The 12,995-nt window shown below is 34.5% G+C and overlaps 1 protein-coding gene across 1 annotated transcript in view; it reads right to left on the bottom strand.

Moving 5' to 3' along the window:
* Positions 1–2,524: 2,524 nt before the first annotated feature.
* Positions 2,525–12,995, bottom strand: part of LOC121429565 (anthocyanidin reductase ((2S)-flavan-3-ol-forming)-like) — a 49,101-nt gene continuing 38,630 nt past the window's right edge. Inside the window, 6 exon segments of the mRNA XM_041626650.1 lie at positions 2,525–6,298; positions 8,049–8,381; positions 9,881–10,100; positions 10,816–10,937; positions 12,736–12,786; positions 12,789–12,815. Of these exon segments, the coding sequence (XP_041482584.1) occupies positions 6,264–6,298; positions 8,049–8,381; positions 9,881–10,100; positions 10,816–10,937; positions 12,736–12,786; positions 12,789–12,815 (788 nt within the window). The 3' untranslated portion in view covers positions 2,525–6,263.

The raw sequence follows: 12,995 nt of genomic DNA, 5'->3' as shown, positions 1-12,995 counted from the left end.
ACACATACACAGCTGTGTAGCTCCACTATTTCTTGAATTGTGACCCCCCCCCCCACTCTCTGTCTCTCTTTCTGCCAGTCTCTCTCTCTCTGTATCCCCCCTCTCCTCACTCTGTCTTTATCTGCTGGTCTATACATCTCTCCCCCCCCCCCCCCCCACCCCCCCCCCCCCCTCTCTCTCCCTCTCCCCTTCTGTCTCTGTATCTCTCTTTCTCTCATATTCCAGAAAATGCAACTATTCTAAGAAGAATATGCAAGCCAATATTTGCAAGTATTGCCAAATATTTTAATATCCTTAAAAATCAACAAGGCAAACATAAATTGTACAAGGTTTACACATTAAATGAAATCATTCAGCCACTCGGCCTATTAGCCCACAAGTGATATGCGCAAGAAGAAAAATACAAAACCTTGCTGATCGCAATGGCTTATGGCTTATAAAAATACAAAAAGTTGGTCCATGGTATTCACATATTACAATTTTGTATACAAATAGCATAAATAGATTAATAGTAATACTAATAGTGATAGTAATAATAAGAGCAAGAAATGTCACATACATCAGCCTATAAATCTACTTGGCCTACTTTAGAATTAACCGTGCAGATATAATGAGAGCATCCATAAACATACAGTATAAGCAAAGGTTGATTTTCTATTATTCTACACTGCAGCCAGACTATATTATCAACAAAATCTACAGATTATATCCCCAACCAGAGTAGACTGAACTTCAATATGTATGCCAACTCAATGATCTACATGCAACATACTCCTTTAACAGGGTATTTTGGGCTAAATGATGCATCAATGTTTAGATTCAGTATAATGATAGCATATCAACATTGATCAATTCAATATACATGTACAATTGTATTCTCTCTTCTTAAAAACATAGTGGATGTTGAATGATCACAATAACAATATCACATGTGAATTATAAATGAATAATACAGAAAATGAACTGTCAAAAGAGTCTTTTCCCCTTCAAATGCAATCTGACAAGGGTGTTATGTATACAGAGAATTGCAAGTCTGTTTTATTGTTCCAACGTGTGATGTAGTGCACATAAGCCTATAAAAGATATGCAGGTTCTATGAACATGCTTGATATATATTTTTTTTAAAGGTGTCATGAATCAGAATATCTCAATAGTAAGAGTATAACAGCATGAGAATATGCCAATGATTGAAATTGCATGCAAGTATGTACATTTCATAAACAACTTTTTATGATTATCAAATATGGTGCACTTATTCATGATGCATTATCTACATATAATAAGATAAGCCTAGTAAGCAGATTGCTACATGAATTTGCATGAATGGGGGGGGGGGGGAGGTGTTCAGATAATTAATATACACAGATGAGCAATCTACATTAAAACATGTTGATAACCACTATTGCTTTCTTTCCCTTAATCATATGAACTTTTTACTGCTCACAATTTTAAACAAAACCATTTTAGTCAAGAGAAAATCTGTCCTAAATTTTAGAACTTTATTCTGAGAGAAAACTATTCCTAATATCAGAAACTAGTCTATCAAGCAATTAAATTAGGATTTGACTAACTTTAGTCTCCATCTATGACTACGGGATAAGTGTGAATAATCACTTACTCTCATTTTTCTATTAAAGTACTGCAGCATTTTTTTTGTTGTATACAGCCAGAGATGAAATAGCATTAATTTACATATCCATCTGTTAAAAAAACACATCATATTGACCAGTTCGTAGTTACTTCATGGACAATTTTGGTCAAATGACCTTTCATTTATTCCATTATGATAGGCAGATTTCAAAGCAAGATATTACATAAGCTTGCCTTACATAGCAGGATGAAGAGATTGAATAAAACCAGGTGACTAGAATAGCACACCAATGAACACTTCATGAAGGTATTTGTTGCATTCCTACTTTGAATGCATACCATAGCACGTCGCACAATGTACTTGGCAAACTGTGAAATACCAGTCGTTCGTGGACGCATTGTTTTTTGTGGATGTAAATGAAAATCACAATTCAAAAGAATATATGAATAATCAAGACATCAAAGTTGGTGCTTATCTCATTAGATTTTAAACAACCATGTCACTTTAGTACAAATGACCTTCTTCTGATCATGCGTAGAATCTCTTGATCATGCGCAGAAAGGAACAACGAACTGGCTTATTAGTAATAGGGGCCACAGAATGGGGGAGGCTTTTCAATTAAATGTGTACAAACGTATCAAAACTGGATGGTTTCTGATTTCATCATTTTATTTATTTTTTTTTTTGGGGGGGAGCGGGGGCCATGGTCACCCCACCTGCCTCCTCTTAAAACTGTTCTGCACCCCTAGAATTGGTCCATAATTACCAATACCAAATGGAAAGAATCGACAATGACTGACCTTGCTTTCTATTCATAAATAACAAAGGAGGGCTATCTGTTAGGAGCCAAAATTGGTTGTTTAGTCTTTAAAAATATCAAAACTCACAAAACTGTGTTATTTGCCAAATTAACCTCCTGACAATACTCAACCAATAACAGGATGCAGAAATGTATGTGAGACTGTTTTTTTTTTCTCTTTCTCTCTTAAGACCGCTGAGTTTCAATAGGTCTTGCCACCTCAAGCTATAGTAAATTATTTTAAATTGATATTGGAACTCCAAACTCTTGTCAGCTCTTTATTTAAATATCTTCCTCAAATCTTTCTTAAAAATAAAAAGCAGTTGCCAGGTTATGTAGCTAATCAATTGCACCAAGTTTGAGGGGCTACAGAATAGTTTTGAAGGGGAGGGGTGGCTGACCATACAAAATCACAGACAGTTTTTCACTTTCATTTTTGTGTTTAATCATACAAATTTGATTGAAAAGTGGACGTGCCCTCCCCTACCCAGTTCTATTCAGACATTCCCCATTCATTTACTTTTGATATCTGATATTCTGTTTTCATTTGAAATACAGAATACTATAAAACAAGATTGCAATGCCATTAATTTTTGTCGAGTCCTTCAGCAAAAATCACAAGAAATTCTCTCTCTCCTTATCCTTCACTGATGTTCGTCCGTCGGGAATGTCAAGGACCGTCTAGCCGTCCTTGGATTGGATGGGTGAGTTCTATGGGTGCGAAGATGGCTTGTCAGGCCAATCTGTGCCCGGAAAGTTCTATCGCAGTGTGGACATGGAATGACACTAGCTGTAATTAGATATGACATGTACATGGGCATTTGCAATGTTAAAACATCATTGTTTTACTGACCATATTACGAGACACCATAGAATAAAAAAGGCAAGATGGGTCAAACAAAGATGATGCATAGAGCATATTAAAATACTGTCAGTGTTTTGTTTGCACATAATAATTTTCCCTGTTTGCTTAAAAACGTGTAGCACATCGAAAGCATGGAGCACATTATTAAGCATATTTACATAACACACTGTATTTACATGTCAAGAAAAAGATTAAAGTTACTGGTTGAACCCATGGTCATGATTATCAATAAATTATCAAAATTATTTTCAAACTTTATAGTCCTAAATCACTAAAATTAAATCTTCATTCCAAGACTATATCTATTATTCAGATGTATATTAATATTGTTATACTAAATGTAATATTTGCCATGACACCTCTGTCATAATTGTTTCAAAATTAGCTTTAAGAAATGCAAATGAATATGGATTGTTGGAATAAGGATAACTTATTTCTAAAGATCTAAAATGCATAAAATTTAAAAACAAGATGCATTTCATCATCATGTGAGATGTAGCAAAATAAATATACCATTACTCAAAATATCTTACGGTAATACTTTCAAACTTATCAACTGGAACACATATTAAGGCAAGTCCCAGTTTTAGCAATTTCAGAAATAAAATCATTAAATAAGAAAAACCAGCGCCAAGTAGGGAGCATAAAAATAATATGAACAAATACATACATTACAAGCCATATCAATTTAAATCCATGATTATGCAAAATATTGTGAATACAAAACAATAATAAATACCTTGTACTGAATAGTTATTTAATAAAATGCAATACTGAACTTGTTTACTACGCAAACATAAATAATACTTAAATACTCATATGAATGTCCATACAAAAAATAGAAGAACGATAATTGGATATAGAAATAGATACAGTGATCTTATTACTGGATGATAGCTCCTTGATAACTTCACTTTACATTTATGAAGCAGTATAGTCAGTGCAAAATATAATCAAATTTGAAATGCCGAAGTGCAGCAGGTGACAGTTTAAAATGGAAGTCTAAAATAAATAACAAGAAAAAATGTGTTCCCATCTGAATATTGGATCACCATAAGAACAGAAAATACTTAATTTTAGCATTTTGTTCATTTTGTATTGTTTTTTTCTTTTTAAGTGAGTAAAACGTTGAGAAGTTAAACAGCAACATTGAAAATTCTCTTTGATCTGTCCTGTGAAAGGCAGGGGACCATTTCACAAAGCACCTTGTCTGCAATTTGCTAATACTGACTTGCTCTTCACCAATCAGATGCAAGAATTTCAGTAGATTACAACAAATCATCATTGAAAACTATTGACATATCACTTCATGAATCATCCCTTGTAAAAGTCTGATGGAAATCAAAAGAGAACTCATAATGCGTTGGTTTTCATGATGAAATATATTATAAGCTATTGAAATCCTTGCACATAATTGGCTGAGAGCTAAATTTGCCAGTGAAAGTCATTGGAATGACTTTCATGAAATGGGCTGGAGTACTAAAATGTTATCACAAAGGCAAGAAATGATTATCTAACTGAGAATTCAAGTAATATGTTAGATACTTTGTAAAATGCTTGAAAGATATTGAGAAAAAAACAACATTAACACAGAAAATGGTAGCCAAACATCTTTAAATCAGGTGTATGATCTTACTGATAATTTTGAAATTCAAGTATATTCAAAGAAGAAATACAATCAAGAATTGGTCTCATACCTTAGCAATAATAAATATAAAGGTTATGAATTCAATCTGAAAATCCCAAAATGCAAAATATATATGGAATTAAATCATAAACAATACATTTGAAATTCATCAATTAAACAGAATATAAGGAAATAACAACGGTCTCCGATATCTTCTCAGATAATATATGAAACATGGAATCTAGGGAACTCAAAAGTGACTTGCTAAATTGGTCAGTTTGAAGATCTAATGGAGTCATTTCTAAGGAATGCCATTTGGAAATGATTAAAAAGTACAAAACTTATTAAGAAATGAGCACATTTGAAAGGTAACACATGATACTTTTCATAAAGGTTAGTATCATGGTAGTTTTATTATCAAAACGGTAATGGAATCCTTGATTTTGATTGGCTGTTTGGCATGATCACCATGATAGATCTAACTGGAAGACAAAGTCTCTATTTTAGAAACTTTTATGCAACAGGGTCCAGCTGTTTTCTATTGCTGAAAATATGTTGCAAAAAGTCAGAATTCCTTCTAACGCTGAAATAGTGGCACCATTATGTGTGATTTAGAAGTCAACCACTGTAAATACGTGCTCCATATACACTAGCAAACTACCAGCATCAAACAAATAGTTCAATATGAAATATTGTATTACGGGAAAACAGCCTTGCAGGTGTAACAAACTGCCCTAAATCTCTGATGATCCAGTTTTAAAGATGTGCAATAATCATTAAAAAGAAAACAACAATTGGAGGTCAAGGATCGGTGGTGTAAATGAACTGTTTCTTAAGGGAGTCCACTAGTCTTAAAAAATGTGTTCTTTCTTAATTTTCTCCTTTTTTATATACATACATGTATAAAAGAGATACAATTACATTCCATTGATTAATACATTCAAATGTGCTCTCATTTACAAATATATAAAACTGATAGTCAACAATTTAGTGGGCTTATAATATTCCAGGCAAGATAAAAATGCAATGGGACCACAATGATGCTGGAATGATTACATTTTCAGCCTTAACTTGCAAAGAAGAAATTGTCTTGGAAGGTTTAATAATTCAATTCGCAAACACTTTGTTCTTTGCGGAATAATTTGATCCGATGGGCCGATATGAAAATTTCCACCCTAAAATGATAAATAAGGAATTGTTTTGAATGTGTGATTATTCAAATTCACAAACACTTTGTTCTTTGCACAATGATTTGATCTGACAGGCGAGATTCAGTGAAAATGAAGAAATATACAAGATGAGCGATATCATTGCATTGAGGATGATGTGGGGTTTCATAAAATCCATTTCTTTATTGGTGCTGGAATTCATCCCTCTGTGTTTATTCGGTTGCCTCAGTCTCGTCCTTCTTATCCTCTACAGATTAGATTAAAAGGAGTTAAGACGTCATAAGATTATCATGAAAGACATATGAACATATTTGACCAATCAGTTGAATTTACGGTATTAGAAAACTAGAATTAAAAAAAGAACACATACACGTATTTGGTAAGAATTGAAACAATTATCACATGAAACAGATAAAAACAGGCATGTGTTTAAAATGGAATAGAAATGTACTACAATTAAAATAGAAACATTAAAACTGAAAAAAAGTTGTATTGAATTAAACTAAATTGTATTGAATCATTGAAAAAATTGAAATATTTCCTATGAAAAGGCAATATATTTAAAATCAAGTTGAAACATTGAAAATGAAATAGAAACAAACAAACAAAAACAAGTGGAATGCCTCTGGCCGTCTCACCTGCATCACGCGGTTCAATATAGCAGCAGTGCTGACTTTGAATACTACTCTAACTCGCACAAGATGTTCAGTGATACATGGTTACTCTTATGTCCACTTTTTATGAACGAGACCAATAAACTTACAGAGATATGATGGTTATTCAACAAAAAACCCCAACATGGCCAAAGTTCATTGACCTTACATGACCTTTGACCTTGATCATGTGACCTGAAACTCGAACAGGATGTTCAGTGATACTTGATTACTCTTATGTACAAGTTTCATGAATCAGATCCATAAACTTTCAAAGTTTTGATGGTAATTCAACAGATACACCCAATTCGGCCAAAGTTCATTGACCTTTGACCTTGGTCATGTGACCTGAAACGCGCACAGGATGTTCAGTGATATTTGATTACTCATATGTCCAAGTTTAATGAACTAGACTAATAAACTTTCAAAGTTATGATGGTAATTCAACAGATACCCCCGATTCAGCCAAAGTTCATTGACCCTAAATGACCTTTGACCTTAATCATGAGACCTGAAACTTGCACAAAATATTCAGTGATGCTTGATTACTATTATGTCCAAGTTTCATGAATCAGATCCATAAACTTTCAAAGTTATGATGGGAATTCAACAGATATCCCCAATTCGGCCAAAGTTCATTGACCCTAAATGACCTTTGACCTTGGTCACGTGACGTGAAACTCATGCAGGATGTTCAGTGATACTTGATTAACCTTATGTCCAAGTTTCATGAACTAGAACCATATACTTTCTAAGTTATGATGACATTTCAAAAACTTAACCTCAGGTTAAGATTTCGATGTTGATTCCTCCAACATGGTCTAAGTTCATTGACCCTAAATGACCTTTGACCTTGGTCATGTGACATGAAACTTTAATAGGATGTTCAGTAATACTTGATTAACCTTATGGCCAAGTTTCATGAACTAGAACCATATACTTTCTAAGTTATGATGTCATTTCAAAAACTTAACCTCAGGTTAAGATTTGATGTTGACGCCGCCGCCGCCGTCGGAAAAGCGGCGCCTATAGTCTCACCTGCTAAGCAGGTGAGACAACAAGCTATTAAAAAAAATTAAAATTAATATATTCAAAATGAAATACATGTAGAAACACTAGAAATAAACAAAAACATCAGAAATGAAATAGAAAGGAAATTCGAATTGATTCTAAATGAAAACATAGCATATAATAAATAATAATAAAACATTGCTTATATAGCGCATATAACAATGATAAAATCATGTCTCTATGCGCTTTAGAAAGAAGAATAGAAAGAATGGAGAAGAAAGAAAAGCCTGTTCAGAGGAACAAATATATAATCAAACAATATCTAACCCATACCTTTGTTCTCCTCAGCTGCTGGCTTAGCATCTTCTGTCTTCTCTGCTAGAGTCTCAGGTGCCTTTTCACTGTCTTCAGCCGGCGTCTCTGTCGGTGCCTCTGCCGGTGTTTCTTCTTTAGTTTCTGCTGGTGCCTCTGCTGAGGTTTCTGCCGGTGTATCTGCGGATGTTTCAGCGGGTGCTTCTGCTGGTTTTTCAGCCGGTGTTGATGCCTCATCGGCTTGTTTATCTTCGGTCTTCTCTGCCGGTGTACTGTCGGTGGCGGCGGCATTCGCTGCTGGTTCTTCTGACTTGGGTTCTTCCTTTGCTCCTTCTTCCTTCTCATCTGTTTTCTCTGAAATTATAAATCAACATTTTCAGAATTATGTCAATGTCTCAAGACACAGGAGAGCTTTCATCTCTTGAGTAATTTCCATTCAAGCATATCGAACGTCAGATTTCATGCGAAATATGACACCATTAACACTTAATGTCCATCACCCAGAATTAATTGCAATGTTCATTCTTTACAGCAGAACATCTGATAATTCAAGTTAACTGTCTATTTTGGTCAGAAATTAGCCAATTCAGGCAAAGGAAAGTTTGAGATTTAATTGCATGGTACATGAAACCGGGTTTCTATCTGTTCTCACAGAGTATGGTGTCTGCAAATTGTGATCTACTTCCAATGAATGGTCAATACAGACTGATATAACATACCCTGGTACAGAGATGCTGATAGCAAATATCTGAATTGTAAACTGCTATGGAATTTCAGCAATTTAGAAATATAATTCTGATTTCAGGCTTTAAATTTTGATATTTTCAGTTAGGGCAAGGTCACTTTTCAGTAGGACACATCCCTATGTAGCAGCACCATGGGAAATGTAAAAGGGCACAATAAATCTTCAAGGACAATGGAAGGTGCACCAAGGTCAGTCAACTGGACATCCATAGACATGGGCTTTGATGGTCTTGGGTTAATTAGAGCCCTGTTGTTTTAAAGACAGTGTGTATCACACTTGATATGAATCATTATGATCATTACATTACTTTGCAATGAACAATGTCTTTGACCATGTAAGAGGTCATCCTGGCATGGATGTCAAACACCTCTTACATTTAAAGTGTGAGATATTTGAAATGTCAGAATTTTATTGGTCATCTACACAACCAAAAAATACATATTTTCATCGAGAGGAGGGGAGGAGATAGATGTCTGCAATATCCTCATAGATGATAAAACATGCACAACTTACAAAAATAGAATAACAGGCTGATGATTAGTATTTTACATGACTTTGGGGAGTTTCATAATTTTAAGGGTGATTAAGAGTCGTGCTTAAATTCCAGTTGTATGCAGTACATAAAACATCACATATTGACCTGAGAGACTGCGCATCAATCAATGAGGTTGCGTTTTACATATATGCACATCGTCATTCAAGTAGGTTATACTTAACTCTTTGTGAAACAACAGTTATAGAAAGAGATGCAATCAAATTCAAGCCAAAAACATGCACATTTGATTGGATGTACATCAATTTGCGCTTAATTACAACACTTTTTGAAACAGGTCCTCAAATCAATTTCAATTTTCAATTCAATTCTTTATTCCATTTCAATTCAAAACATAATACAAAGTAATATAAATACAAATCAAGTACAATTTTACAGACGAGCATTCTTACTTCGTAAAACAAAAAACAGTATAATATTGAGCATTATTGGAAATGAGAGGGGTCCATTAAAAAGCAAAGCTTGTAAAGTGTGGATCCCCTTGGAAATTAAGAAAATATAGCTGACTTATTCATGTATGCGTATACATACAGGGATCTTCGCACCAAACCTCACCTTCTGTTTTGGTTTCCTCTGGTTTACTCTCCCCCTCTGTGGTAGGACCATTGGCGGCAACAGCAGGGACTTCCCCATCCCCATTGGCAACAGGCTCCACCCCTCCTGGGCCTTTGTACTTGGGTGTCTTCTTGACGATACCAGCTTCAATCAAGCTGTAAGCCATGTCAATCAATGATGCCTTCAGATCTCTAGGTTGGATCTTCAAGACCTCTACCATCTAAAAATGTTAAAATGAATAATAGTATTCAATAATGAATAAAATTACAAGGGACAAGGGTCCAAGTGGAAGATCATCAACCATAACTCTTTTTTCTTAAATATATTGCTAGGTACTATTTTTATCGTCAGGTTTCACAAAGTGCACAAATTTCATTTCTACCTACATTGTCAAAGTTCAGAGTTATAGATTTTTTGTTTCAAACTTTTTAATCTGATTTAAGATGCCCATTGCATTTTCATCAAATTAGGTGACTTTCAGTATGTAATTGTGGCAAAGTGGTAACTTTTGGCACCAGTCTATGTAAAAAAAAAACTTTATCAAGTGATTTAAATGTATGCAGGGCTTCGTTCCTAGGAATTATGATTTCTTATAATAATAATATGAAAAAATGGAAAGTGGGGACATGACATCATCAGCCCATCTAATGAATATTCATGATGGTGTACATATGCTACTGTTTTCACAAAATGCAATATTCCTTATTTTTTACCAGATTTTGATGAAATTTTCACCATTTGCTATGTTTTTTCAGATATAATTATTTTCAGCTCAAAATGCATTATTCCTTATTTTTTACCAGATTTTGATGAAATTTTCACCATTGTACTATATTTTTTCAGATATAATTATTTTCAGCCCAAACAGATTTCTGTTTTTACACAAGATTTGAATTAGGCAAAGTTACCTGTATGAAAGGAAAGATAATTCTTACCCTTGTGTTATCAAATTTAGAGACTTTATTCCAAATTGGGAGAATCATCTTTGTCTCTTTCATGAACGGACTTGCCATGCGGATGAAGATCTTTGGTGATAACATGGTAGGAACATTGTAACCTGACAGATAGATAGATACACCACTCAAGTCAAATTCAAATAAAAATATATCAATAAACATCAGGACATTCTAGGATATCATCAAGATACTAAAAGCAGAAAATATCAATCAAAAAATATATATCAATCTTAATACAAAGTGTATCTTTGTCAGTGCAATATTTGAAAATGATTTATATTTCATAAACAAAATAAATGTAATATGAGTGGGTAAGAAAATGACAATGTTATACAATCACGAAACATCCAACCCTGACAGGCAGAAATGAATGAAAAATGTTCTGCTCAATACAAACACACCTGAAAACCTGACATCCTGGGAAATTAGAAAATGTGAGGTATGTCAAACAAGATGGGAGCTCAAGCATGCCAGAGATAAAAAAAGTAAAGAGAGTGAGAAATGGAAAAAAAATATGCAAAATGTAGAAAGAGATAAATAAACAGTCAGACAGACAGAGTAAAAAAGACAAAGAGCAGGAAAGAGAGATACAGGCTGTAGATGGGACACACATACAGACAGACAAACACACAGACAATGATACATGTAGAGAGACAGAGACAAACAAACAGAAAGAGAGAGAGAGATAAAGGGGGACAAACAGAATACAGATAAAAGAGACAGAGATGGAGGGGCATGCAGACAGAAATAAATAGAGAGACAGACAAAAAGACAGGTGGAGAGAGAGATGGGATAGAAAAACATACTGAGAGGAGACAAACAGAAGAAATACAAAGAGAAAGAGGGGAGTCAGGCAAACAAACAGAGCAACAGACAGACAAACTATCCAGCATCATCTAATGTAATAAAATAATACAATAAAATCACTGTGTATATTTAACCTGTAATGTACCGTATGACTACCAGCATATGTAACAGAATTATTGTCTGAGTGCAATTTGTAATCGAGCCCGTTCACATGATCAGGTGACACTTTTTTCTGTCATGTGTCATTATGCCCATCACAAAATGATAATTTAGCTTCCATAATTATTCTGGTCAACTGTTTATTGATTCATTTGTGTTGCACATTCATGTCATCATAGATGAAAGATACTATTAAACAATGATTTAATGATTTTTTTCTTATTGTATGAGTTAATAGCCCAGCGCACACTATGCAGTGCGATTGCAGAAGGATCCGACTGCAACAAGTTGCCAATCCCATCTCAGTGAAAACGCATCAGAGGCCAGCGCACACATTACAACAGCTCTGCACCACGCTGCATCTCATGGTGCCTCTTCTTTTGTGCTTATGTCGTCTGCGCTGCAGAAGCGCAGCAAATTGGCCATGACGTCATTGTCTAGGACAAACCTCATTGGCTGAAATCAGCAAAATCGTAGAAAAATCACAGAAAGATTTGACAGGTCAAATGTCTGAGATTGGTCTGCAATCCTACTCCAACAAAGCGGGTCGCAGTTGCAGCATGTCAAAGGTTGGCGCACTATGTGATTTTGTTGCATCTTATTGCAATCATGTCGTATAGTGTGCGCTGAGCTTTACTGGTAAAAGTTAATGCACCAGATTCAACAAAACATTAATTAATGGAATATGAAAACAACAGAAATATTTGAAAGGAAGGAAGATTTTAAAGGGATTCAATTCACAACATTGGCTTAAATATTACATAGAAGAGTCATCATTAGTATAGAAGACTTGGATTGTTTGATACACTTGTAATATCTAATTAATCTTCCATTTTGCCTTTTAAAATCAAACTTCATTCTAGTTTTTAAGTAAGAGAGATATAGACAGGCAGACAGACAGACAGACAGTCAGACAGAGTATTTCCAGTTTACCTTGTGATTTGAACTCGGTTCTTAATACTGATCCCATTTCGTTCCACCACAATTTCCACCGCATAAAATATGCCTGTTACCTGGAGTGAAGACAATACCAAACATTATAGTGCAACAAGGTGACGACTGTCATTCACAGCATTTGAGTCATTTTCTTGCAACTCTAGATGGTAATGAATGGCATTGATATGATAGTTCTATTATAGCTTCAGATTTCAGACACTTCATAATACATGTACAAGCTGCCAGGATTATTATTA

The sequence above is a fragment of the Lytechinus variegatus genome, chromosome 16, assembly GCF_018143015.1.
Source record: "Lytechinus variegatus isolate NC3 chromosome 16, Lvar_3.0, whole genome shotgun sequence".
NCBI lineage: Eukaryota > Metazoa > Echinodermata > Echinoidea > Temnopleuroida > Toxopneustidae > Lytechinus > Lytechinus variegatus.
Note: the sequence above shows the minus strand (reverse complement) of the source record. Positions and strands in the feature narration are given on the sequence as shown.